General features: G+C 37.1%; 2 protein-coding genes across 4 annotated transcripts in view; one reads left to right on the forward strand and one right to left on the reverse strand.

The window, feature by feature from the left end:
- Positions 1–14231: 14231 nt before the first annotated feature.
- The window catches only part of LOC122830626 (inactive phospholipase C-like protein 2), a 39731-nt gene continuing 26266 nt past the window's right edge, over positions 14232–27696 (reverse strand). For all 3 annotated transcript variants that reach the window (XM_044116133.1, XM_044116131.1, XM_044116132.1), the window contains exons 6-8: positions 25546–25621; positions 15398–15507; positions 14232–14438 (exon numbers count right to left, since the gene is read on the reverse strand). In XM_044116133.1, coding sequence (XP_043972068.1) covers positions 14232–14438; positions 15398–15507; positions 25546–25621 — 393 coding nt within the window. The remainder of the gene's footprint in view (positions 14439–15397; positions 15508–25545; positions 25622–27696) is intronic.
- The window catches only part of LOC122830627 (raftlin-like), a 192332-nt gene continuing 178889 nt past the window's right edge, over positions 14254–27696 (forward strand). The window contains exon 1 of the mRNA XM_044116136.1: positions 14254–14361. The gene's annotated coding sequence lies outside the window, so the exon portion shown is untranslated. The remainder of the gene's footprint in view (positions 14362–27696) is intronic.

Here is a 27696-nt window from a genome sequence, read left to right on the forward strand (position 1 = left end):
TGTTATTTTTCCCAGTCAAACCATATCAAATGCGTTATTTAGTCAGCCAGAGTTAACGCGTGCAATAAAATCTCGTACCACTAGCTGCAGCAACCAGAACAGTTTCTGTGGCTCTTACTAAAAACTCAACAGACACGAAATGGAAGAGCCACAAAAGCCACATTAGCAGAATTGAAATAAATCTCCTGCTGCACAGTGCTGTGGATTTAACTCATCATGCAGGGCCGGTCCAAGGCTGTCTGAGGCCTTGAGCAGAATTTGACTTAGGGGCCCCTCTTGCTGCTAAAAACACCAGCATTTCTAACAACTTCTGTTAGATTTAGTGAAATCTGGGAGAAGGAGAGTAGTTTAATTGGGAAACCTAAAAACAATCAGTTATAATTTCAGTTTACTAATTTGTATTTGTGAACAAACAGAGCTCAAACTCAAAGATTAATCTCACAGCATCAGATTGTTGCTATGGTAACAACACAATCTAACTTTAACTTTTACAAAGTAAACTTGCCAACAGTTTAAAATCTTTTTATTTATGTATGCTGAAACCATTAAATCAAATTCAGTAGCATTGATCATCTCAATAAACAAATGTTTCATTTATGTATCTGTGGTCTGCGTTAAAATATTAGCATTTATGGGCCCCTGAAGCCCCGGGGGTCCTGATGGAGTGCAAATAATTTAATAATCATTCTAATTGTGTTTTTTGATTTGTTTTTAAGACTAGTTGTGGGTTTAAATAGCGTTTCATTGGCGTTTAACATATAATTACCCAGTAATAATTTCACATTTCCCGTCTATTTAACACCTTTTAATACAAAAACACGATGGACCGCTGGTGGACCGCCTCGAGCCCTGACCACCGGGCTTGGCAAGATTTCTGGAGGAAATCTGAAGTAGATTTTTTATTTTTTTTTCCTTTAGTTCCTCCTGTCTTTCCCTGGTGTTTTGCTTTAGGACATCTTCAGTGTTCTGGATGAGGGAAGATGGTTCACATTACATATTTTATAATAAATGCTCCCATTCATTGGCCACTAAACCTGAAGTCACTCTGTTATTAATAGACAAATTGCCCAAATGCATGATGTTTCCACCTCTGTGTTTGACTCTGGACATGTGGAACATAGTCATTAATCATTGCTGTTCTTCACTTTCTTGGGTCCCACTAGTTTGGTTATGCAAATTCTCCAATGCAATTTTTGTTCAGTCAGCCATGAAGACTTGGCTGAGGTAAATGAAACATGCAGTGCTTTAGAGCTTCAGGGTTTATTTCTGAGCACCATGATGAGCCGTCAGTGCACTGTTGGATAGATTTTGGTAGCCACTCGTTGGGAAGTGAACAGCATTTAGTTTTTATAGCCTACTTAATGTTCTGAAACAGGTTCTGCAATTAACGGATTATGGAATGATTGATTTTGATAGTTTTTCTTTCCTCTTAATAAATTTAGTTATTCAAAATTGCATTTAATATTTATCTAGGTTCCATTTTTCTATTTGTTCTGAAATTTTTAAATGTGAAATGTGAAAATTGCTAAAATCTAAGGGTCAAATAGTCTTTGGACGAACTGCACTCTAAAACATGCTTTTGAGTGAAATAGAATCATTCAAAAGTGTATGTATTTAATTTTACATTAAAAGTTTAGCTTAGAGCAGGGGTCTCAAACTCCAGTCCTCGAGGGCTGCAGTCCTGGAGTTTTTAGATGTGCCAAAGGTACAAAACACTGGAATGAAATGTCTTAATTACCTCCACCTTGTGTAGGCCAGGTTTCCAGAGCCTTAATTATTCTATTCAGGTGGTGCAGCAGAGGCACATCTGAAAGTTGCAGGACTGCGGCCCTCAGGGACTGGAGTTTGAGAACCCTGGCTTAGAGAGAATCGAAAAGCATAGTGATGTATTTCAAGTATTTACTATCAAGAATTTTGATGGCTATGGCTTCCAACTAATGAAAGCAAAATTCACTAAATACAAAAGATCTTCAGAAGAAGATACATCTTTTGTATCTTCTTTTTCAGAAGATACAAAAGATGTCGCCCTGGGCGGTTGCCCATATCGCCCTTATCAGAAATCGCCACTGTTTTTGCCAGCAGTGTGAAATAATAAAGTGTCTGCAGTTTTGCAAGATGAAAACACACCTCCAAAGCGTATGAAAAAGTGGGAGTTTTTTTGTTTTGTTTGTGTGTTTCCACTAAGCAACTTTATTTTCATAATTTCAATTTGCGTAATTGTATGGTTAATGTAAACACAGCCACTGATTGCGGAAACATCAATTTGCCTTTCCACAACATTTGAATGGACTTTGCTTCAGTCCTCTTAAGGTTGCACTGACTCCTGACAATTGATTGTTTATTTTATTTTTTTATTTTTCCATTAATAGGCTTGCATACAGCACTCTGCAAACAGTCACATGGTGTAAGTGACTGTCTGCTAAACAACTTTCAAGTTTTATATTTTCATCAGTTGGTTGTTAGATGTTTGCCTTTCTCTGTGATGACAATTTAGTTATAAAATAAGTTTTTTGTTGTTAGTTTTAGCTTCGTTAGCCTTGACTCTCAGCCTTTCTCTCTGTCGGTTATGCAAACAGAGTTTTATGAACTTCCTCCTTTTCTCTCTCTTGAACAAACGCTTATTGTGTCGTTTCGTTTCCCCCGTTTTGCCGACTCTCTCCTGTCTGTTTTCCGTGCTGTAACAATGGATCATAACTCGGTCAGGAACCAGCTGCTTCAGCTATTACATTAATATCTGTCCTGGAGTTTATTGGCCCGCCAGCCTCTCTAATCAAGTCAAAAGAAACCAAGCAATTCTTCTTCTTAATGGACAGCACTGCCTGGATGTGCTTTCATTAAGAATAGATGTCATTCCTCCACCGTTTCTCTCTTACAATTGCATTCAGGACAAAACCGAGTATTAGTTATTGTGATGAACTGGAAGCAGTCCCTGACAGGGTGCCTCTGAGCAAGGCAGACAGCCTCTGACCTCAGGGTGACATCAGCTGGTGTTACTCGACATGTTTTGGTCCCGGCATTGTGCGAGAAGAAGGAACCATTATGCGTGCAGAGGGAGGCGGAGCACAGTCAGAGTTTGTTTGGAGGGCTGCTGAGGGGATGGGGACTTCTGACTGTACAGTTGTGGCGTTGGTCCAAGCAGAGGCACAATGTTCAGTGGCAGGAACAAGTCGTTATTGTGTCACGCTCTGAGAAATACAGAGAGCCGCAGTGTGACATTGTCCCCAACGGCGGGTCATTCAACTCCACTTCCTTCCTGAAACGCCTGCCAGCTTAGCGGCCTCAGTGCTCCCATCAGAGGCAGAAAACTCACCTTGAGTGAAAGACGAGATGTTTGATTTTAGGATAGATATTTCAATATCTGAAGGTAACTGTCTGAGCTAATTCACAGTTTTACATGGTATTTCAAGGGGGTTATTAGGTTAAATCAACTTTTTTGAGGTTTATGTCAAGTTATAAAGAGCTCAAAAAGCTCAAGTTATGATGTTGTGATATTATTCCCTCTTCCCTAACATACCTGGAGTCTTTCTTTCTTGTATTCATGTTGAATAAATCCTTGAATCTCCATAACAAACATTTGGGGATGCCTAAGTATTTGCTCTCTAAAGAGAGCAATTAATGAACCCTTGGTGGAACTTCGTATGATTTAGTTCATGACGCCAATCTCACCACACAAACTACTTATCAGTTTATAATTCATCATAATAAATTTCTTATCTTGAGAAAACTTTTGATTTCTTCTCACAATGAATTTCAATTAAAAATATTTAATTTCCCCCAAGCAGTCCATATCTTTGGGATTTAGTTTTACTATTTGTTCTTTGTTCAATTAAATATCAATAGTTATCAAAACATTTTGAAATGTCCGTGCAGCTTAGTGATACAAATTGCACTTTATGTGACTGGCGTCCTAAGCAGTTACATACAGTTGCCTAAAAGAAGTAACAAGTAGTTCTTATCACTTTTAGTATCAAAATGGTGGCACAAAATATTGTGATAAATATTTAAGTCCATGTTGCTCCTCTACTTCTCCTCTTCTTCATCCAAGAAGATCGGTTGTAAATGGAAACTCATTGTTTTGTTGACGTGCTGAAGGCAGAACTTCGGAAAAAACTGGAGCTTCTTAAAGAGACAGAGGCCAATTTCAAGATATCAAATTGTGAGGTTGAATTTATTTAGCAACTGAAGGTGAAATAATTACTTGAGTATGCTACAAAATAGCACTATGTGCCTGAAAAACGCATAATGGTGCCCATTTAAAGGGTCTTATGGATGAAAAAAGTCAAATGATTTCCTTTCAATTAACAGCATGAAGGTCCTGATTTGTAATTCTGCTTGATTTTGAGTCTATTTGTGCATGTGGGTTTCCTCCAGGCACTGATGGGATCAGTTTTCTCCCACTGTTCAAAAACAACTTGGTCTCTAAACACCAGAACAGGAATATTGAAGACACTTCTTAATGATACGCTACTTTATTTTGAAGCGTCACATAAAGTCCCCGAACAATTCATTAAATATTTTTGACTGTAGCGTGACAAAACGTTTACTGGCCGTAAATACTCTGAGTACTGTTGACTCGTTTCTAATCCGGTTTATTTTGGTCACTATCAACAAAAATCAACTTCACTTCCAGCTGCCTTGGAGAGCCAAGATCTCCAAACTATAAAACCACCAGACGCACTTTTCATGAAAATGTTATTTTTCTGGTACATCAAGTAAATCTTTAGTATATTTGTTGGTATGAGTCCCTCTTTTAAATAAGCACAATGGAAATGTGAAGGAACATGGAGTTTGAAGAAAGGTCAGAGCTTCCTGTTTTTCCTCAGCTGTACATCTGGCTTCATTGAACCTAAATATACAACTAAAACATACAAATCGCTCTTTTTTTCTTTTTTATACTTTATTAACAGGCTGACTTGATTTGCAAAAAAAAAAAAAAAAAGCTGCAAAAACCCCTAAACCATGGTGGAGGCTAACGTGGACTCAGAAAAATATTAAATGGCTCCTAAATTTTATTAATATGTAAGTTTTCTAAATGTGGCACTGCAAATTTGATTACTCTGGTGTGTTTAGCTCCGGGATGATAAATGTGAGCTTTAGAGTGAACATTACAACCTTTATTTTTATGTGCATTATCAAATGGTAAATAAGTTGCTTCATTTTCTTTTGCATGCATTCACATCTTTTTGTCTTGGTTACACACATTAAGAGTCTCTAAACCCTTTACAAGTGTCTGACTAAATATGAAACCACACTACTTCAGTGTGAACCATTAAACTAAAACTCTGTGAGCACATTAACAACCTCTTGGTTAATAAAAGCAACTCTTAAGGCTCAGCGTTCTGATGGCTGAGGGTTATAAAAATGTTCCCTCCATTAAACGTCTCAGATAAGCATGGCAAACACAATCTCATCCCCTGAGCTGAGGGAAAAAACCGTGTTATTGGCTGCTGCATTATCCATGGCAGCTGCCAATTTCCAGGACGTTCCTTGGCATCTCTGAGTCAGTAATTCAGTCCTGAGATGAGCACCGAGACTCTGCGCTCGTCGATGCTCCTCTGAACGCTGCTTGTGTTTGCCTCCTTTAACTGCAACACGAGGCTCATGACTCGGTCACAATCACAACGGCGGCGATAAATCTGTGCTAGTGGCTCTCTGTGCGTCTGAAGAGCTTCCCAGCAAGAGTAGAGCTGGTGCTCTGGGACTGAGAGCGAAGCTTTGAGCGGATCATGAAATATTTAGTGAGAGAAGATATGATATGAGATAACTGTGCTGCAGTTGGTGTTGCACATTAAGCCTTCAGGCAGAAACGTTCCTGTACAGTAAAGTGTGGGTAGTAATTTATGGGACTGCTTTGCAATTGAGACAATACTGTCAAAGACAGAGTCCAGACCTGAAGGTACGTCTGCAGTTAACCTGTTCACTTTACTCGACATGCATTATGCAACGTGTTTTTATCAGTTCAAAGAGTTCAGTTCCTTTTAAAAAGAGGAGAGTTTATCAGCAGTTGGTATCTAACCTGTAGGCAGATGACTGTCTAATGTCTGGAAATGATTTGTTTGGACCAGATAAAACTGTTTCTGTGACATTTGCACATATCAGATAAATACACCATGGTGAATCTAATTTCTACATGGCTGTGGAGGACATTTGGTCCACTCTTCTTCAGAGTTGTTTTAGTTCAGCCACATTAGAAGGTCTTCAAACTGTTATCAACTGGTTTTAAGTCCAGTCTTTGACTAGACCGCTAGTCAGACAGGACTTAGGGCAGTATTATGTAAAATCAACTTATGTTGAGCTTTTCATCATGTTATAATGTTCCCTCATCAAAAACATACCTGTTGCTTTGATTCTTTCATGCATTTTTAAGAAATCCTTTAACGAAGTTCTTTAAATCTGTTTTAGATCCTGAGATCTTTTAACCAACTTCCTGTTGACAGACCAGATTTAAGTGTTTTTAATTCTGAGAGGAACAAATACATTTGACTCTTTTATTGGGTCTGATTAATTTAAAAAACATTTTCCCTCCACCACAGTTACATGCGTCAGGCAAATATTGTGGTTAAAATCCACAATAAATCCATTATTTTTCACCAAATTTAAGTTTTTAAGAACAGAATGATTTCAATCGATCACTGAAACTTAATTATAAAAACTTACGATTGCAATCTATCATGCAGATGTAAGAAATGTAGAATAACTCTACACCAGTTTAGTTATCTTCCTGCTTGTTCTTTCTAAATAATTTAATCGATTTTAGATGTTTTTACAGATCAGTTTATTTTTATAGGACATTTCAGCAACAATTCAGTTCAAAGTGCTTTACATCATAAAAACACAAAGTCAACAATGGAGAAAATCAGTAAACATTTTGCCATCATTACACATGTTGGTCAATGCGTCATTTGTTATGGTTCAAAAGCAACTCTAAACAGGTGAGTCTTAAATCTAGATTTAAAGGAACTCAGAGTTTCGGCTGTTTTGTGGTTTTCCAGAAGTTTGTTCCAGATTCGTAGAAGCTGCCTCTCCATATTTGGTTCTGGTTCTACTTCATCTTCACCAAACTCTTGAAAGGGCTTTTGTTCGTTATCCTTTCATGGCCATTTCTGCTTTAAAAGTTCTTATTAAAAAAAGTTGTATGTAACATTTGAATTTTCAGAGAATTTAGATTTTTGCTGTCATAATCCTCTAACTTACTGCAATACAACTTTATTTTTGGATAATTTGAACCCAGGGGACCTTCTGCTTCATCTCTTTGTTTAGAAACTCGTCCAAACACGTCTCCAGCCTTCAAGCACCAGCATTTCACTCTTAAACTCACAGAGGATGATTTAACGTTGAGACGCGCTCCAGACCAGACGCATCCATCCGACCAGACGGATCCATTTATCTTAATGTCGCTGTTGATAGTGACTCCTTCTGGGAAAATGTCTCCTTCAACAGTGACTCTCATACTTTCTTAAAATTTGGCTCTTCTCCAGTATCTCACAAACTGATGCATATACTTGGACCATATTTGCTCTAAATCAGTAAATCTACATAGAAAAGGGTTGCAAGGTGAAGCCATAAACACTAATCTCCTGAGTGTTTGCTTTAAACACTGTCTGCAGCAAATTAAGAGCGGTTCACCCGACGAATTGCAAATGGGTTTCTTCAAATTTAACTTGGCTAGGGGTTTTTTTAAAAGCCATTTTGTGTTGTAAACATTCAATGTCATGCTCAGTCTCGTTAAAAAGCTCCTTTTAGAGTGCATTAGAGGGAGCCATTGTGGTCCGTTTATGTTCTTTACACACATTTAGCAGATTGCAGAGCTGTGTGTGTTGAAGCAGTGAAGCAGCAGAGAACACGCAGGTGAGCCTTTATCTCCCCTGGGACTCGTGTTTTCAGGAAACCTCAAGACTTCTGGATGTTTTTTCAGACAAAAAACTGAAACATTGATGGAAATTTTATCCCCGTTTCAACCCAAAGAAATTCAGGATTAGAGTCAAATTATGATCCTGTACTTGCAGTCTGAGGTCTGGTGAGGTCACTGGGTATACAAATAAAGTTTATGCGGTTTGCTGAGCAGCTGGTGTGTTCGTAAAAAGGAGCCGGGTTTCCTGCGTCAGCTCTCTGTGTTTGTGAGCGTGCAGACGAAGGTCCATCTGAAATGAAGTGTGGCTTTATTTCCCCAGGCTCTTTCTGCTCCCTCCACACGCGCACACATAATCAATACTGATGCATGTGTCCATTCGCACTTGGACTAGGCTGTGTCCTTGAAATCCACATCGACATGCAGCTCGAAACATCAGATGTGAGTTATGCGTGGTTCTCTGCAGAAAGTTTAGATCAACCCTCATCTATTTCGCCTATGCTACTAGAAAGCTGTGCTTTCTTGTTATTTTTGGAGATTGTATTCATTAATTTTGATACCACCATAAGCTTTAATGTGAAAATTTAGGGAACATGATTAGGATCAATTAAAAAAAAGGGGAAAAAAGAATTCTGTCTTAAATCTCAGAATTTTGAATTTAATCTTCTGAGGTTAAAGTCAGAATTCAGGAAAAAAAAAGGGTCAAAATTTTGAGAGGAAAAAAATTTAAAAAGTTGAGAAAATGACAGAACTGAGATTAATCAGAATTCTGAGAAAAAAAAACTTGAATTTTCAGAAAAAGCTCCATAATTTTTTAGAAAAGATTAGTCAGAATTTTGAAAAAAGTCAAAATTCTTAGATTAAAGTCAGAATTTTTAGAATGAAGGCCAGAATTTTAACAATAGTCAGGATCCTGAGATCAGACTCTTGAGGGAAAAAAAACAGCATAATTCTCAGGATAAAGGCCAGATTTCTATTTTTTTTATTTTTACTTTTTCAATGGCCCCAATCGTCTTTTGTAAAAAAAAAAAAATGGACTGGGCCCTGACTGGTGGTGCTGACTTAGATAAACACCAAAGCAAGATGTTAAGGACTAAATTCAGGGAAATGTCTATTTTAAGAGGATGGATTTTCTTACCGTTTCAGTCGACTTGGCAGGCAGCAGAAGGATGTGCCTCAGTGACTTTGATGTGAACTTTACAACTTCGGTTTAACCTGGAGCGTGAACCGTCTGTTTGGCACTAGAGGAGAGGTGAAGGGTCAGGGTCGGGCAGCGCATCGACTGGCTCCTGCCAGCCAGAGGGAACTCAGCAGGGGGCGGCCATGGAGCCAATGATGATTGGATTTCACTCATCCAACCAGCTGCACTGCAGAGAGGCGACCTCTCATTGAGAAAATAGTGCTGTGATTCTAATAATCCCTTCTGGGTCCATTTGTGTCTGAAGTATGAATTTCAGTGAATTGAACATGAAGAGCAGGTTATCCAAATCTACTTTATACTGTATATTATCAGTTTTATGTCAAGTTTTATTTGCTTTGTCTCAGGAATTGGAAGGAATTTATAATTTAACACCAATTTCTCACCAGGATCTTGAATGTTATTATTTAGCTCAGTAACTTCATGTTCAAATGGTACTGCCTTTCTTTCTGTTGTTCTTATGCAGTTTAGAAAAGTATTGCATTTGTTCCTTTTGTGAGATTTAAGGTCTGCAGAAGGTTGGAAAAAGAAAATGGAGATTGGAAAAAAAGATGGCAGCAATTAAGAAGATATTTGATTTTTCTAATGATAATTTTTTGCTACTGCAGATGTTTCTTTTACAAACATTTTTGGTCTAGAGAAGAAATAATTCAGTCAGATATTTTGTTTTCAAAATACACTTAGTCATCTAATTAAATTATGTAATCGTAGACGGCCTATTTTTTCTAATGCACAAAAACTCATGAACATTTTTAATTGTCCTACTCGTTGAAATTTAGTATTCTATTGTCATTAACTACACAGTTTTTATTTTGTCCTTACTCTGCAGTATTCCTGATTTTGTTTACATAAATATATGTTACACTTAAATTTCCCCATTTTGAAATAATGATGGTAATTTCTATTTCTGTGTTTTAGCTTTTGCATCTTAATTTAACTGATTGAAATGTATGTCACAGTCTAATAATTTCATCAGGAGTAAACAGTATCAGTCCAAATATTGAACCCTGTGGAACTCCATACCAATACCATACCTGTATAGTATCAACATAAACTGGATGAACTTGGATGAATATAAATTGAACCAACATTCTGAGTTCAGACCAGAAGCTAAAATGATTTGTGCAGGAAACGGCAGCATGTTTGAGTTATGATGCGGCTCTTAAAATGAAATGCATCACAGACGTTGTTATCCAACACTGTTTATTCAGAGGTGGTTGTTTAAAACTTGACAGATTAGATTTGACATTTATTATTACGAACTCTGGCACAGCACTGATGTTCAGAGACGGCTCGCTGGAAACACCAGGAAGTGTGAACAACATGTGGGAACAAAAAGCACAACTTCGAACAAAATTGAGGGAAACAAAAATACCCCAAACAAAACATTTAGAGCTGAAAAGTGCTGCAAGTTTTATTTTGCTCTCTGCTCAATTTTATTGCTGCTGGCAGATTTGTTTAGTCTTAAAAGTGAAACAAACAGGGAAACAAAGTGATGGGGTTTTAATTTTCTTCTTCTTTTAGTCACTTTAGCTCACTGGAAGATGGTTTAGTCTAAGTGGAAACAGCATTTGTGATTTCCTCTGTCATGAAAATAATAACTTTGAATTGAGCGTAATCAGTTTTCACCTTGGGAAAAGTTCCAGTAGAAACAAAATTAAACGTATTCTGTAATAATCAGTTCATTAAACAGACATTTTTATTAGCTTCAACTTGACTGGCATTCTTCACACATTTATTTCAATGGGATTTTTCTAATTTGATATAATTTAAATATGAAATATTAGAATAAAAACTAAGTGCTGCAACAAACTAACATAATAAATGCAAATAAGTTTAATGAAAATGAGTTGTTTTACGCTAAAATGGTGATTTAGCACTGACTGAAATGTGCTCAATGAAATAGGATAAAAAAAATGACAAAAGAAAGATTACCAGGGATATCTTTGTTTTAAAGCTAATAAGTTAAACTGGGTTTGTTGCTGTTTCAGCTCCTGCATGTTCACCGGCGCAAGAGAAAATTAAACTGGAGAAAATGTCGATTATAAAATGCCATTTTTTTAAAACATCTGATTTAAACAAACTCAACAAATTTCCTATAAAAGAGCAAAGCTAGTCAATGCTTTCATGGCCAAAAACAACAAAAAAAGAACATATTGGGCTTTAAATTATCAGTGATGGAGCATAAAAGTTTGCCGAAGGTTAAAAGAACGCTTTATAGTGAGATGGGGGGGTTTATTATCAGTGTATCATTATTTGAGATGAGATTTGTTTTATAGGTTGGGATCGTCATGGTAACGTTGCATAGACTGTAATGAGGGAAGAACATATGAGTATAGTAGCATCATGGGATTAACACTAAGGATGTTTTTTCCAATTATAATACAAAAGACTCCATTATAATTTGTCATGAAGGTTGATGCCGGTTCGAAACTTTAGTCAGATTTGTTTTAGAAGCAAAATTATACTAACACAATATTCAGTTTGTGTGACGGATGGCTTTCTGATTGTTTATCCAACATCAGTTTTTAAACCTTAACTTGGTGGCCTTAGGCTGCTATTAGCTTATTTATTAGCCCAGCAGTAAAGTTTCCACAAGACAAAACATGATTGTTTTATTAAAACATTCACTTTTAATTTCTCTTTAAAATACATCGGTGAGGAGGAAAAACGATGTTTCTGTGGAGCCTCGTTTTGTTGAAGAATTGGTCAAACACGTATTTCCTGATGATTATTCCATCACTAAAAAAAACGTCTTGGACCGTTTTAGGCACTAAAAATCACCGGGAGATTCTTGAAGACAATGTGCCAAGGCAGGAACCAAACATGCAACTTTGTTGAGTTTGAGTAAATGCTATTTTAGATCAATTAAAATTTTTTTTTATTAGTTTTCTATACCCACCAGATGGTGTGATGCATGAAAGGACAGAGGCAGCTGAATGTTAGTTGGGGTTTTCATCAACTGTGGTTTTCTACTTCAAATCTAATCCATCTAAAGACGGTAATCCAACGAAACGGAGGACATTGTACATTTTTCTTCACAATCTGTGTAATCAAATCTCATCCCTGATTCTGGATGCAGTATGCTGCAACAGCTATACTTACATCTTTGAACTTCTTTGTATTTCTAAGCTTTATAGTTTAATTAATAAATACAAAAGTAGGTTAGTAAATAGGTTGAAATTACTTGACGTGCACTTCTATACAAACTGACCAGTGTTGATAAGACCATTAACAAAATAATGTGGTCATGATGTTGTTGTTGTTTTTTGGAAGCAAATCTCATCCCTGATTCTGGATGCAGTATGCTGCAACAGCTAAATACATCTCATATTTGAACTTTATTATCAATAGGAGACAAACAACCATGTGGCGTCCAGTGGAAAACCAATTGGACATCCCTGATCGAAAGGTTTGTCCTGAACCGTGATCAAGTAGAACCTCTGAATGTGGCTTTGTTGAGGCAAACACTGTTTGAATGCTTCAGAGAAGTGTTCATAAAAACAAGGTGGTCGTAACTTTTTCAAGGTTAGTCCAAGAAAACTGTTCAAGAAGCCAGAAGCGTCCTGTCGAATGTGTTAAACTACATCTGAATGTTGAAACTCTGGGATAAGATTAGGTTCTAATGCTAATATTATTAGCAGCATTGCTAATCTTTTTTCAAATAAAAATAATTTAAGAGAAACACTTTGACAAGAATGCAAGAATGAGAAGATGTAATAAAAACTTTAGCTTATGATTAAATCACCAATTGAGGTTTAAATTTGAGGGATTAGGGGTATAAATAAGTTTTACTGCAGCCTACTGCATGTAAGATACTGATCACTAATTAGTACTTCACACAATCCCTATTTAAAAAATAAAAAACAAAAAAGACCTTTTGTAAAAGCGCTGTCCTTTTGTACTGTTCTGTTTCCAGAAATAGGAATGGTTATGAAACAATATTCACTTAGTATTGTTTAACCATAATTTAAAAAAGGAGATTAAAAGGCCACTCTAACACTGTTAGCAGGTTTGTTAAATAAAATTGGGTTTACTTAAAGTATTTGGCCACTACCATAGATACAGGAAGTAATGTGCAGGATGTTTTCAGTTAATAATCTGTATAATTAAACATTAAATTAATAAGGTTGTTTCCTTCAAAGTGTGTTGTCTATTCAACCAACAAACTGTTTTTCTGTAAAATGTTCTCAGAATGTAAATAAGGATAAACCGTGGCTATCTGCAGATTACTACCAGCAACAATTGATTTGTCGCGTTTACATCTTTCTAAATAAGTTAAGCTGGTTTAGTTTTGGGTTTAAAATAAACTTTCAGCTCCAACATAAAGTGAACTTTGGTAAAAAGTTGCCCTGAAATAGAAGCACATCTAAACAAAGAAGGAACAAAAACGTGTCAACATCCTTTCATGCAGCTGCTGGTTCAGAGTAGAGAGACAACATGGATACATTCTCTCTCCGTCTCTCACGTCCATCTGCCTCCTCATGTTGGAAGTTTTGTCCACAAACAAAACTTTTTCTCCACACTTGTGTTCGTATAACTTTTATAAAATAAATCTCATATTTCCAAGTATACAATAATAAAATGATGCACTCTGCAGAAAAAAAGCTCACAGGAAACTCTGTTTATACACATAGTTTACTACTGTTTTGGCAAACGAGAACATGAACAAGTCCAGAATTGTAAACAGCTCTTTACTCTCATTCTGAACATTTTTGTTCCCACTCTTCAGTCCCAGTTACATTCACAGCTCAGGAAAATTGTGCTTTACAAAAAAAAAAATCCTTGCAACAATCCAAGACCTTCTTTGTGTCCTCTGGTCCGCGAAGTAGAAGTGCTTGTGTTTAAAGTCCGGAACAGTCTGAGGGCCGCTGGTTCACTCCTGACTCATCCAGGAGAGGAAACAGGAAAATCAGGAAGCAGATAGTTTCACTTATTTGTCTGAGAAAGTTGAAGGGTTGCAAAACCCTTTTCTGTGTTTTCTAAATCTCTTGTTTGAAACAAAGACATGATCCGTATGATTTTATTGGTCTAAGAGGTTCTAACTGTGCTTTAGGTTGAGGAATGTCCATGATGGAGGGTGAAGAGTGACGGCACCTGGGTGAAGATGGACAGAGGAACTCCAGGTTTGGAGATGCAGAAAGAAGAGAGTTGATGCGACTGAAGGAGAGCGACAGAAAGTCTTCAGTTTTCCTCATCCGTCAGCTCCTCCTCCCCAGTGGCTTTTTCAGGAATGGCCTCCAAGCTGCGTCGGCTCTTGGAGTCCGTGGAGCCGGAGGAGCCGCCCGCTGTTCCTCCTTTGCTCAGGTTGCAGGTGAGCGCTGAGTAGTGGATCTGCTTGAGGTTTTCCTGGACTTCACTTCTGGCATGTTTTAGTAAGTCGGCTTGACCCTGAGGGCACAGATCAGAGTGATCAGGAGAAAAAAAATATGCAAAGTAATCTGAGAATCTAATAGAAATCTGAAACCGAATGTGAGATTTTTATTTTACAAGGTAGGTTGATTGAGAACAAATTCTGAATTTCTCAAAATTTGTACAGTATATATTACAATAACAGGTTTTTGTGATTCAGAAATCATAGGAATTGATTCAAAATCAACAGATCTCTGCATCTTTTTATGCTGATGCATAATTCCAAGTTTTCTGGAAAAATGGTCAGACATTGGGTTTGAGTGACTGTTAACTCCAACCCACAGGTGGCAGTATTTCTTTCTTCTACTACACGGTTGCCTGAGCCTTACTTTATGTCAAGTTGTAGTCCATGATGGATGTGGAACTCGTCCATCCAGATGCAGCCATTTAATGAAATTAAATAAATAATTTAAGCTTTCTCCACCAGCTTTCCTCTTGATTCAGAAACTGACTTTTCTAATGGCTTCATTGCCCAACAAACATGAGCTTAATGCATCTAAACCATTATGGCATTCTTACTCAGAAAACTTGACGCTGCATGAAGCCAAACTCACTGGGAGTCCACACAACTGGCCACCTGGACAAATGGTAGCAAACAGGATTTTCTTGGTTGACCTTTTTTTATTATTGGCTCTGATTTGCCAATTCAGATGTAACCCAACTTTCACTCCATTTGTTCATCACAACTAGAACACGAGACGAAAGAATGTGGTTTGTGTGTTGAACTAATCTAATTTCTGCATCTAAGCATATGTTTCTGTCAATGCAGCAATCTAGAAAATTGTGGTAATTCTGATTTATCAGTAATTTTATGCAATTAGCTTTCTTAACTGCTACTGATGTAATCCCTGACTGAATATAGCAGTCAGGGTTGCTTGGGTTTATATAATAGTGAAATATTCCCTGAATGTTGCACTTATTGTGCTAAAGATTCTCACCTTCAGTATGGTGATGTTCCATGTGAAGCTTTCCACCGCCTTGTGCAGCTTCCTGCCCTTCAGCCCTTCCTTCACAGCCAGATCCTGCAGGTTTTCATGAAATTCCATCGCTGGAAGAAAAGAGCAATAAAACTTCATCCGGTCAGTGTCTGGTTTAAGAGAAGCTGCTAAGTGGTGTCTGATCTGAAACTTTCCTTTGTGAGAAATCACTGCGATCAGAGAGGTAGAGTTCGGGCCTGTAGGATTCGTTCTGCATCCAAGGGAGAGTTTGAAACTCTTCACAATATAAGTGTTTCAGTTGATATTGATATTGATATTTACTGATTAGTTTTTGCTGTAAAAATCTGGAATACTACCAAACTGGTGATGTCATATTTCCTGTTTTATCCAGTTTTCACTCTATGCAGTTTTTTATTTTTTATTTTTAAGAGATTTTAAGGCACTTTGGATAAACATTAAACTGCTGCTGCGCTAGTTACTCAACAGATTGTTGCTAGGTAGCCAGAAGTTATTCAACAAGTTGTTGCTAGGCAACCAAAGAGCGAGTGAGTCAATTGATTCCACCAACCTTGCTTAGTTGGCTGTGAGAGGTTGAGCAACTAAGGTTTTTCTTCTGCCTACATATCCCAGAATGCTCTGTGGTTCTGGATGAAAGTGCACTGAATATTCTACACGTTCAACATTAAATATTCGATTTGATGTATTATCTATTGACATTGATCACATCTACCATGATAAATATTATTGATTTATTTTCTGCCCTAATCCAAAGTGATTAGATAACAAAAGTCTTCTGTATGATTGTAAAATCACAGATTAGTCTTAATAGTTCTAAAATCTTTCAGTTTTTTTCAGTCACTACTATCAGAAAGTTAAATGTCACCAACATGCGATCATACTGGCAAAGCGGTCATTCTGAGAGCGAAGCTTCCTCATGTCCCCCAGTGAGGACACGTTTCATTTCATGCTGAGGCTGCAGGAGCCGGAACCCCAAACCCGAGAGAGGAGAGCCGTAGCACAAATCACAGGCCGGTGACAGGCTTCTGCTCGGAAACTCCTTCAGAGAAAACAGACGTTTCCGCTCAGAGCAGGTCGCAGCCCCTGTCTGCGCTGTTGCCATGGAAACGTGCATGTTCACGTGCGAGCGAGAGACCGACAGTGGGGTTGGGAAGGAGAGAGAAACTCCTCCATGAGGAATCACCGTGCCGATGCACATTTTGAGATTCTGACCTCGGACGACTTTGTTTTTGTTTTTTTGTTTTTTTTCTGCCATCGTGGACGAATCCACCATCTGCTGCTCAAATCCTGAGTGTGTGCAAAAGAAAAAAATGCTTTCTGCTGACAACATGCAAGTATTCTCTCTTTCAGTTTCAGGTTTTACAACTCTAGATGCAGGAGCTGCTGCGGCGCTCATGAACTGTGACTGTCATGAGGAAGGTGCAGAGCTTCCTCTGTTTCTCTTTCACACAAACAGAGACGCGCACAGCGGGAGCTGCCTAGCAACACCGTATGGAGTCTGGTGGAGAGGAAGAGGGGAAGCTCGCACTTAGCAAAGCATGACAGAAATGGTGCAGTACAGGAGGATGACTCCACAATAATGTCACATCATCGGAGCGTGTCCTACATCTTTTTACAGATTAATTACAAATTCACCAAGAGATTGCAAAACTCGCACCAAATGATGCAGCTAATTTCATTGGACGTGTGTGAAAAGGAAAGATGACCGAAGAAGACTTCTGGAGATGCTCGGTGCCGGCCACTCTATGACAAGGAATTGTTAACTTGTTTTCCTTATAGACAAAATAAATAGAAACTAAAGCTGACTTTTACATTAACATTCCAACATAGACAACTGATCCTTTTATTAAAACGCAGATGATTAATTTTGAAATCATGATGAAGTACTTAATGAAATTAAGAAAACTTCTTTATTTCAATAAAGAATATTCCAACATCATCTGGAAATTAAATGTTATTGACAAAGTATTTCAAAATATGCATAAAATACACATAATTTTTAAGTAGTAATAATAAGAAAATGAATAACTACCCAATGAAACTATAAAAGGGACAACAAATTCACTTGTATTTCATGGCAGTGACTGGAAAAAAAATCTACATTTATTTTAAAGGGATTTTATTTTGTATTTTCCAGGCACTGTCATTTTATAGCACAATCAAGTAACTTCTACCTTATAGTTATAAAAATAGTCACTTTCTGTCTGCTAGAAATACAATAGGCTCTTTCATTTTCAGGTCATTGAGCTCGTTTTCTTTTGTTATTGTGGTCAAGCAGCAAATCTTCACATGTTTTTGATCTAAATCTGTGTTTTCAAAGTTTTCCCACACAAATGACCTGGTTTGACCTTTTTTGCATGAGAAATTCTGATGCTATTCCTGCAGTTCTGGTTGTTTTGGACTTTTTCATGGCATGAAACAGTGCTGTCTGCAGTCAGATGTTTTTGCACCAAAAAAGTCTCAATTCATGCAGTCTGGGGGACGATTTCCAGCTCCTCTTGTTGACAAAATGTACATGCTTTTATTTTTCAAAATGCAAGCACGTAATGGAAAAAGTCAGGCTCAGAAATGAGCAGGAGACATTACAAAATAAAAGCAGAACATGCCACAATAATATTTTTAACAGTTTCCGCAATGTTTTTTGTGATCATTTGAGGCCATAATGAAAATCGAGCAATAGATTTGACAACCCCACCTTGAACTGAGGTCCAGAACTAAACTGATTAAGTTAAGATCATAGGAGGAATCACACAAATATGTAAAATCTCAGCTGTGATGAGCTCTGAAAATTTCCTAGAACAATAAAAACATTTGGACTTTCAAAGGACAATCTGTTGTACAACAGGGAGTTTCAGGATATTTTCCATTTCAATAGATAAGGAACAGTTCACTTGCCACACTAAGAAGAAACTCGTTTAACCAGCAGCTACAGAAAAAAGCAAAAATAACCCAATTTTTCTGTAGTTTTTTTGGACAAGTGTGTACACATGAGCCAAGGAGGAGCTCACAGGAAATCAATTAGGAACCTCCTGAGATCAGGATGATAATTTTTCACAGGAGTGTTTTCTTGCTGCATTTAGCCTGCAGTCCAGAACCCAAAGATATTTTGCTGGTGGGTGTATGTTATATTATATGACAGGTGAAGTCTGGAACAGCTCAGATGCATACAGAGGTTTAGATTTCTGCTTACATTTGACATATTCCAGATTCTCCATGTTTGAGATTTTAGACAGATGCCCTAAATTATAAATCTAGTAAAATTGGTTGACTTAGTTTTAGTTCCTTATTTATTTTAATATACAATACGATCTAAAGGTGCACATGGCTGAGAACTGTGGCTCTCTCTGGTGGAAGAATAGGAGGGTTGGGGTGAGATGAGACTCTTGCTCTTCGCTGCTCTACAGTTTCCTTCCCACAGCAAAGCCTGCCCATAACGCGCAAGCTAGTAAAAATGGCCGCCAATAATGGCGGACAAACAGTTTTTCTGCAGTGGTAGATTGTTTTTCCACCATTAGCACAGCTGCAGCAAACCGGAAATCTCAAGCTTATACATGTGGGCAGCGGATGCACTAGCCTGATTGACAATGCTAAGATCCTCCTCTTGGCTTGAACTGGCCATCTCAGACCAGGGTCCCTGTATTTCTGCAGATGGCAGTAAGACCGCAGGGAAAAGGTAAAGGACTTATTTTTTTCAGGTTTGTCTGAAATTTTACTATTAGGTCATAGTGCCAGTTTTGAGAAAGAAATTTACTGCAGTCTGCTTCTGTATCACATTTTCATAAAGTTAGCACTGAATAACTGTTAAAATTGGAACCATCATAGCTGTATTTATTTTATTATTTTATTTGTTTCCTCTCACTGATTACATTTACACAAATTTGTTTAACCCCAGCGTCTGATATGATAGTTAAGCGATTATTTTAAAATGTGTTTGCAAACAACATCAGGTGGTTCCCCTTTTCAACTAGAAGTAAACGGGTAACAGGAAGTGTAGTGGTGGTAGAGGACTCTGAGTTTCTTATTAGTATTAAACTGGAGCATTCCTCTCAGACTAGGCGTCCTAATTTACCTAAATGCAGAATAATGGAAAGGCAGATAACAAGTGTTAAAAATGTCAGGAAATGACATTATAGTAATAAAACATTTCTAACATAATTGATTTCATCAAAAAACATCCAAATTACTTGACCCAATTGTTTGGCCCCATGTTTTTTCTTTTCTTATAAAGCAGCTCAAAGTTTCTTAATCAAAGATAAAATTCCCAGACATTAAAGGAAACTTCCACAAATTCATTTCAACAAATCTGGATTTATAACTTATTTTCAACACACACTAATCAGGTCCGTCATTATGACCAGCAACAGGTGATGTGAAAAACACAGTTTATGCTCTTGTTGCCATGGAGATAATGTGATGCTAGACAATTGGTTCAAAATATTTCCAAAACTTCATCTCTGCTGGGATGGTCCCATTCTGCTCCAACTCATTTATTTGGCTGTTTCATAAACTTTCAGTTGAATAAAGTTCAACTTGTGTTTGTTTTGTTACCAACTGCTAACAATAATTTAGGTAGTTTATATTTGTACTCTTATTTTGAAGCAGTTCCGTTTTGTCTCTTTTTTTGGTAATTTTATTTCAAGCAAAAAATATACATGAACAAAATAAAACAGAGTTAAAGTTTAGGACTTTGTTTGCTCTGAACTCCAGATTATTCACGCCACAAAAGCTATGTGAATTAACCACAAAAAGACAGAATAATTCAAATTTAGTGTATAATAATAACTATTATTATAGTAATAATAATAATAATCAGAAATGATGGCAATCATTTCTGATTGCCATCCGTTTATGTGCAGCACAGTATGTAGATAAAACTCAAGCATGTTTTCACCTCCATTTCTAACTTTGTATATTTGAACATTTCAAGATGAAATGTCAGCAGAGGAGGTGAGGAAGTGACAGGAACAAAAAGAGGAGTTCAGGTAACATGAGTTTAACAAAAGGACACATCTTTGTCTGTGAAATATGTCATGTGGCAGCTCTGTCCAGTGTTGGTTGCTGCTGTCGGAAAGGCACTGACATTGTTTGTGACAGCGTTTATTTATTTTCTAGTTCAGGTTTCTTCAGTATGAGACGGTACAGCATGCTGTCTTTCTTTTTCAACATCAGAGGCAGAATGCAGGAAAAAACAGCGCTTCCTGCAGCAAATCCGCCTCCTTCCTTGAGGTTTATTTTAGGAGCTGACGCGCCACTAAAGGTGCTCCTGCTAATATGAAATATTAAACTTCCAGATTCTCCAGACCTGACTGGAGTTTACTCTCTTTAGAAAATCATCAGGAGAATTATCGCTAGTTAAAAAACGATTACACAGATTGAAATAGACGATTCAGTAGGCCTGTCTTGCTGGATGATAAATCATCCCAGCAATTATTGTGATAAACGATGTTTTAACACCATTTTCAAGTAATATGACGATAATGGCAAAATAATCCAAGAAAATCAGTAAGCTTTAAATTCCAAGGAACTGGATGATTTCTTTTTAAACATCCAAAAATATATAACAAAAATAAGTAAAATTAATTATGAAGTATCTGTAAAGAAATAAAAGGCTAGTTGAGACCAATGTACCAGACTGAAAACTTTTGTCATTTAGTTTTTGGTAGAATGAGAGAAAACAGAAAAACAATAAATCACGCAAATGGAAATTTTTGAGTTTGTTTAAATTAATCTCACAATTAATTGATGTGCTGGTTATTGTGATAAATAATAATATTGTTTTGATCTCATTTCCAAATAATATATTGACAATGGCCTAAAAATGCAAGTCTGTTCTCTAAGACTAAACTTTCCATTAATATATATATTAAATAAAATAAAACAAAACCAAACTCATATAAAATGGAAATGAAAATCACACACAACATAAACCAGAAATAAAATGAATGAAGTCTTATTTATAAATTATAAATTTCCCTTCAAAAATATTAATCTGAATGGAAATTATCAAGCTCGTTTTAACTTATGTGAATAATCAATTAATTGCTGATTGACAAATTTAGCATTCAGATTTCTGTTTTTTGCTTTGTATTCTGCAAAGAAGACAGTTTTTCTGCATTTGGCATTAAGAAACATCTTGTGCTGATTGTGTTGTTCTGCCTGTTAGATGTCCTGAATGCTAAGTGGGACCTCAGTTGAGTCTGTTAGGGGAAGTGACATCTCCCATTAGTGCTCCCAACACCTGACTCTGCACGATTTAACACCGCCTTTAATTTTTTCTGAGAGAAGAGTGAGGCCTCCCTGACCTGATGTGATGGATTATTCACAACTTTAGTAGTAGTTGATGCTGAAACAGTCTGCTTTGTTGACGTATTGACCCAGTTTCTATGAAACCACACCGCATGCACATGCAGAGGTAGAAGCAGCAGCTTGAGCATGTCCTCCTGCACTGGTGCATGCACCCAAACACGTTGCTTTTTGCGAGGGGGAAAAAAAAAAAGCCAGTTCTGGATGGAAAATAAATCATTGTTCAACTTCATGGGTTTGCCATCTGTTGTGTCCTACTTTGGAACTGTTTGCTGTTGAATTTTCTCCACCTGATGTTTGGTAATCATGTCGAAGGCTCTTTGAAACCAAAAACCCCCACAAAGCTTTAGTGCAAGCTTTCGAGAAGTTGTTTGGTCTGTTTGGGGTTTTACTGCTAGCTTATCGAGATGCAAGATGTTTAAATAAGTTTCTTTAAGGTGTTAATCGGTCAGCTCATCTTAAAGAGAAACTAGATCAAGGGATACCAACTCCAAACCTGAAGAGTTGATATTCTGGCTTTCATTAAAGCTGAAGTTTATTCCAATAACCCAAATATGTAAAAGTGGAAAAGCGTTTAATGAATACAAGACAGACATCTCACCCAGGAATTATCTACAAGAAAGCTCATCAGATAAAGCTGAACACTTACATGGGGAGCAAAAACCACAAACTCTGCTTGGGTTCATTCGTACATGACGTTCTGATCATTTAAATTTAAGATTGTGCATGCTGGAGTAGAGCTGTGTGTCTAAACCAGAGTCATCAACCCAACCTCATCAACAACACCATGGTGACATGATGCTCTCTAGTTGTAAACGATTATTTTAGGAACCGAATAAAGAATTGTCTTCTATTTTAGCTAAGCTAGTAAATTAATATATGAAAGAGAAAATCCCAGTAAAAAGCAATAGTTATTTTTTTTAGTGAAACATTTTGTTGCTTATGATGCAGTTTGATTCAAACATCCCTTTGTCTGAAGTTTGAAAACAGATATTTATTTTTTTCCACATCATTACTCTGTGATGTTAGACTAAACGTATTTCCTTGTACATGTTGCATACCAGATTCTGTAATAACAATCAGATAAAAGTTAGTTTTTTGCGAAGGGAACAAAAGCATCTTGAACAAGCTCAATGCATGTAGTGGATGTTTCCTGTTGAGAGGTTCAAGGACGGAGCATTGAGGACGAGCTATTGTGAAACGTTGACTCTGTTTTGTTTTTGCTTCTGTTTGCTTTAAAGTGATCCCACACTTTGTCTCTTTCTGGCTTCGCTTCTTTCTGTCCCTTCATCGTCTCCCTCCAAAATTGCTAATAGCACTTAGTATTTTTAAACATCTCATTTGTGGAAATGCACAACACAAACATGGAGGAGGAAAGCAGCGTCCTAAATAGTAGAACACAATTTAACAAAGTTTTGAGGTAGATAATGTCTCGAGGAATTTTAAAAATCAAAGTTTTTGAGTCATTCAATGAATCATTACAGCCCCACTCTCTAAAATGTGTAACTATACATCAAGAGGGTTGACCCAATCCTGCACAAATCGGCACACAAATTTACACTTCAGATGGAGAAAATTTCAGACGTCTTCTTCAGATGTAGAGCTGACGGATATGGCTGATAAAATATAAGTTTGCTTTAAATGCCTCTGTCACATGATGGAACAAAGATAAGCTGTGGCCTCTGTTCACACGCAGTGGGTAAATAATATAAACTAAGCACAAAAGTTGAGAAGTGCCAGATTTGATGGAAATATTCAGTTTATGTATAAAGCTGTGTTTGTGGGTATAACCGCAGGGTTGAGTATGTGGGTTGTCACTCTCACCACAATCTTAATTTTTGATAAGCATCTTAAATATGTAACGTCATGCTACCATCTCCACGTTACAGTAATGAAACTGTGGCTGGTAATAAAGAGCCTGAAGGAGGTTTGTTTATAATCGGGTTATAAACCAGAAGGAAACGGATCTATAATAGAACGTTTATGGCAAGCTCTCTGTGTATTTTATATACATTATCTTCCATCAGGCATGTAATGCCTGATGGAAGATATTTCTAACATCCATCACTGTGTGGTGTAACCATGTGACATCGTGTAATTGATGGCTAGCTATGGATTATATCATTATACCGGCAACACTGCTGTTAGCTTAGACCTTTGCAAAGGAAACAACAAAAAACAAGATTTCTAATGGTTATATTTACAGAATGATGGTTCTGAAATTGAACTATGATTTGATGTAGGTACTTTTACAATTCATATGTAAAGAATTTCATACAATAAAGAAAGTAAATCATATTCCTTTGCATTGATACATGCTGCTACTGTCAAGCTGCAAGAATAAAATGTTTAAGCTTAGCTATATAGAGAGAATAACAATCCCAGCAGGATGTAAGTTTAAAAATTACCATCAAACTTATGTCCTGCTAACTTTTGATGACACAAAAGTAAAAAAGGGAAAAAAAGAATATTTCAGAAGGAGAAAAACTTTGGCTACAGACTATCTGCTGTTATCTCAGTGCAGAGACAAAAGAAACAAAGGAAGCTGAGTTATGGTATTGATGCTCTGTCATATCTTTTTAATCTAATGATTTATATAAGGTTACTCTAACATTAAAGGCGCAGTAATGTATATTTTCCAGGCACATGGTGCCATTTTATAACATAATTGTAATAAAAATGCTGCACATATCAAACATAAAAGAAATGTAGCTTTGCAGTTTGACTCCTTGAGATGGGCCTCTATCTCTTTAAGAAGCTCCTGCTCTTTCCAACACTTATCACAATACATGCTGATTGCTGCTGACACTAGTCTGGAGGAGCTGAGTGAGAGAGATATTAGGGACTGCAAGTTCAAGGAGGAACTTTGTGGAAATAGAAGCACCTTGCAAGGCCATTATCAATAAATGCATGAAAGAATCAAGGCAGATTTGTTTTGATGAGGGAATAAATTTATAACATGATGTAAATCTCAGTCACTTTTACATTCTAACCTTCTATGCTACTTGGATTTCACTGAAGAGTCACATAGGTGTTAAAAATTGTATAATTATACCCACAAACCCAAATTAATCAACTATTCAATAAAATTAACAGCTGGCAGGATTGTCCATCCAGCCTGTTTCCTCAAATCTTTGAACTGAATAAACCACATCCCTGACCTCACTAAGTCAATATGTCACAATAGATTCAGAGATAAAAGCTTCACCTAAATGCTCCATTACCAGGTTACTTAGTAATCCTCTGGTCGAGGTCGACGCAAACAAAAAACAAGGTCAGCCTCAAATATAACCCAAAGGAAGTAAAAAAAAAAGGAAGTAAATTCTGGTTACAACATGCATGCCAGAGACTCTGTGTGGTGGATTCATTAGCCTCTGCGACGTAAACATTTGACTTATTTTACTACGTTGCTCACTTCTGCAGAAATGGACATTTACAAAGTCCTCAAGGTTTAAGGTGTGCAAACCTCTTGGACTTGGGAACATAAGACAGGAAATGACCAGAAGAGTTGTTCACATTTAAACAAATGTTTCTCACAGTCAGGAGGCAGAAAGTTCTCATTTCTACCATCTGTAGTGTCAAGCTAGCAGTTTGTCTGTTTGCTGTTTTTTTCCAGTTTGTTAGCACACAGTGTGTGAATCGGAGCTGAGCCAAATTTGATAAAACTTTTGAGGTTACGTTTCTCTGGTTGGCTTGAGCAAACGGGAACAAAGGGTTGAGTTGCTTCCATGTACTGAATGTGTTTTTTTAACGTGGAGTAATCTAGTTTTAGCCAGAATCTGGATTGATTTACAAAAATTTATTAGCAAAGTTGTTGTTTTTTTTACCTGCTTTCTGAGTTTGCAAAATCCTCTCATATACGCTGTCGGAGCTCTCCAGCAAGGTCTTGCTGGTCTGGATCATCTGAAAGAAAAAATAATCAAACAATTTTAATAACTGCTTTTAAGAGAGGTGAATACTAAAGTCACGCAGTAAATTGTGCTGCCTGGTGTTTTTCCATTTAAAGAGGGCCGAGAATATAAGATGTTATTGCAGGGATGTGTTTTGGGCGAGGTCGCTTAACTGCATCTTTGCAAACCAAAATTAAAGGAAAGCACAGCAGAAGCAATTAGATTTTTTTTATTTGAGGTTGTGTTGATTTCCTTCAAGCTGTGTCTTTGCCTCACTTTACTGAGAAAAATATAAATGGCAACACCTCTGCTTGGCCTTAAACGGAAACGTTGATCATCACGGTCAACTGATGAAAACGCAAACATGTCACCTTGCTGCACATCATTAGTATGTTATCTGTGACAGAGCAGCTGTGAAGGAGGCTAAGTTTAGCTCCTCTAGTGCAAACGCTCTGCCCTAATTGAGTGCACAGACTCTGCTGACCTGCAGACTGTCACAACTTTCATGATGATCTATTTACATATTAAATAATGTCTTCTAAACAAGCATGCAGCCAGCAAAATATTCTGCTGAAAGGCAGCAGAAAACTGTTTGAGGAAGAGGTTAGAGAAGCAGGTAACAAAGGGAGAAAAATACAAAGCCCGAGGTGTCTTTTTTTATTAATCATCTGAAGGAACGGCTAAAATACGATATCAATCTTCCCACATGGTGCCCAAGATGACATTTTTTACTAAAATGTTACTTCATTTTTGATGCAAGTCCAATACAGGGGCGCTTGTGTTTGAATCATTATAGTAACTGGCTTGCACATGTACTTGTGCATTCCTGAAGAGCCCATCAAGGTCATGTCAAAACGCAATGCTGCTCAGATAGAAAGCTGGATTTCACTGAAGAAAATCCATAAAATTAGCCAACTAATCTGATTGAAATATGTAAATTTTCTTTTTCTTGGCTCTAACTGCTGATTGGCTGGTCAAATACTGAAATATCAAATTCTAATTAAATACATTAAACACTAAACACATTTTCTGCCTATTCTGTTAATTCATCAACAGTGGTTGTCGTTATCCCCCCATCCCCCAAAAAAATAACTTAGTAACAAAGACATTACTTTAAAACCTATAAACCATTTTAGTACTTTATTCTGTCCTGTCACTTTTTCTGTACTTTTGCCCATTGTGTGGTCCAAGATTGTGTGCAACTTATAGGAATTAAAGGATAAAATGAAAAGTATTTTTATGAATGTGTATGTTTGTTATCAACATTTTCCGATACAATTTTTTGCCAGCTTGTACTCAGAGGGGGATGGAGCTGTAATGAAGCTTGTTTCTTATTTTTAAACAGATATTGCTAGCTTAGCTTCTGCTGTCCAGCATGTTTAATACCTTTCTGTTGTAGATGAGAATTGACATTACTGTTACTGACTTTATTGAATCCCTTGCAATATAATAGTGTGCATCTTTAAGATGTTTCACTACTCATCCTTTGGCCATTTCTCCTATAGAGAGGCACAGAGTCTCTTCTCTGTATATACCTGTAAATTTTGAGAGTTAAACTTCCAATACCAGCTTAGTGTTTTGCATATCAGCCATCATTGTTTTGGTATGCCAATGCATGGGAGAGAAGAGGCTCAGCGTCAATGTCCTGTTTTGAAGCAAAATGTTGTGGCTTTCCTGGAAAAACTGGTTAACTGTTTAGAAAAGTTGGGACCATAGCAACTGAATTGATTTGAATGAAATTTCTGATTGGTATTGGGGTAGAAAGTCCTGACCGGGACATCCATAATAGAGCTAATACTCGATCTCCAAATGCTCGCAAACCCAGGGATATAAATGGTAAATGACAAAATACGTAATACTTACTTTTAATTTTGCAAATTAAAAGTAAGCTTACCCAATACCTCTGGTGTCAGACTCAGGCTAAATCCCATTTCCCGCTGCTACTCTGCATTTAATTCAGGAAGTGGTTCTGCTGCACAAACATGTGACTTCATACAAATATTTGTGTTGTGTAAGTGATACGGTGCTGCAGCACACATTTTTATGCTCTTTAGGAACGACCAAAAGAGTCATGCCAAAGTTGCATGA

This window comes from Gambusia affinis, linkage group LG05, assembly GCF_019740435.1.
Source record: "Gambusia affinis linkage group LG05, SWU_Gaff_1.0, whole genome shotgun sequence".
NCBI lineage: Eukaryota > Metazoa > Chordata > Actinopteri > Cyprinodontiformes > Poeciliidae > Gambusia > Gambusia affinis.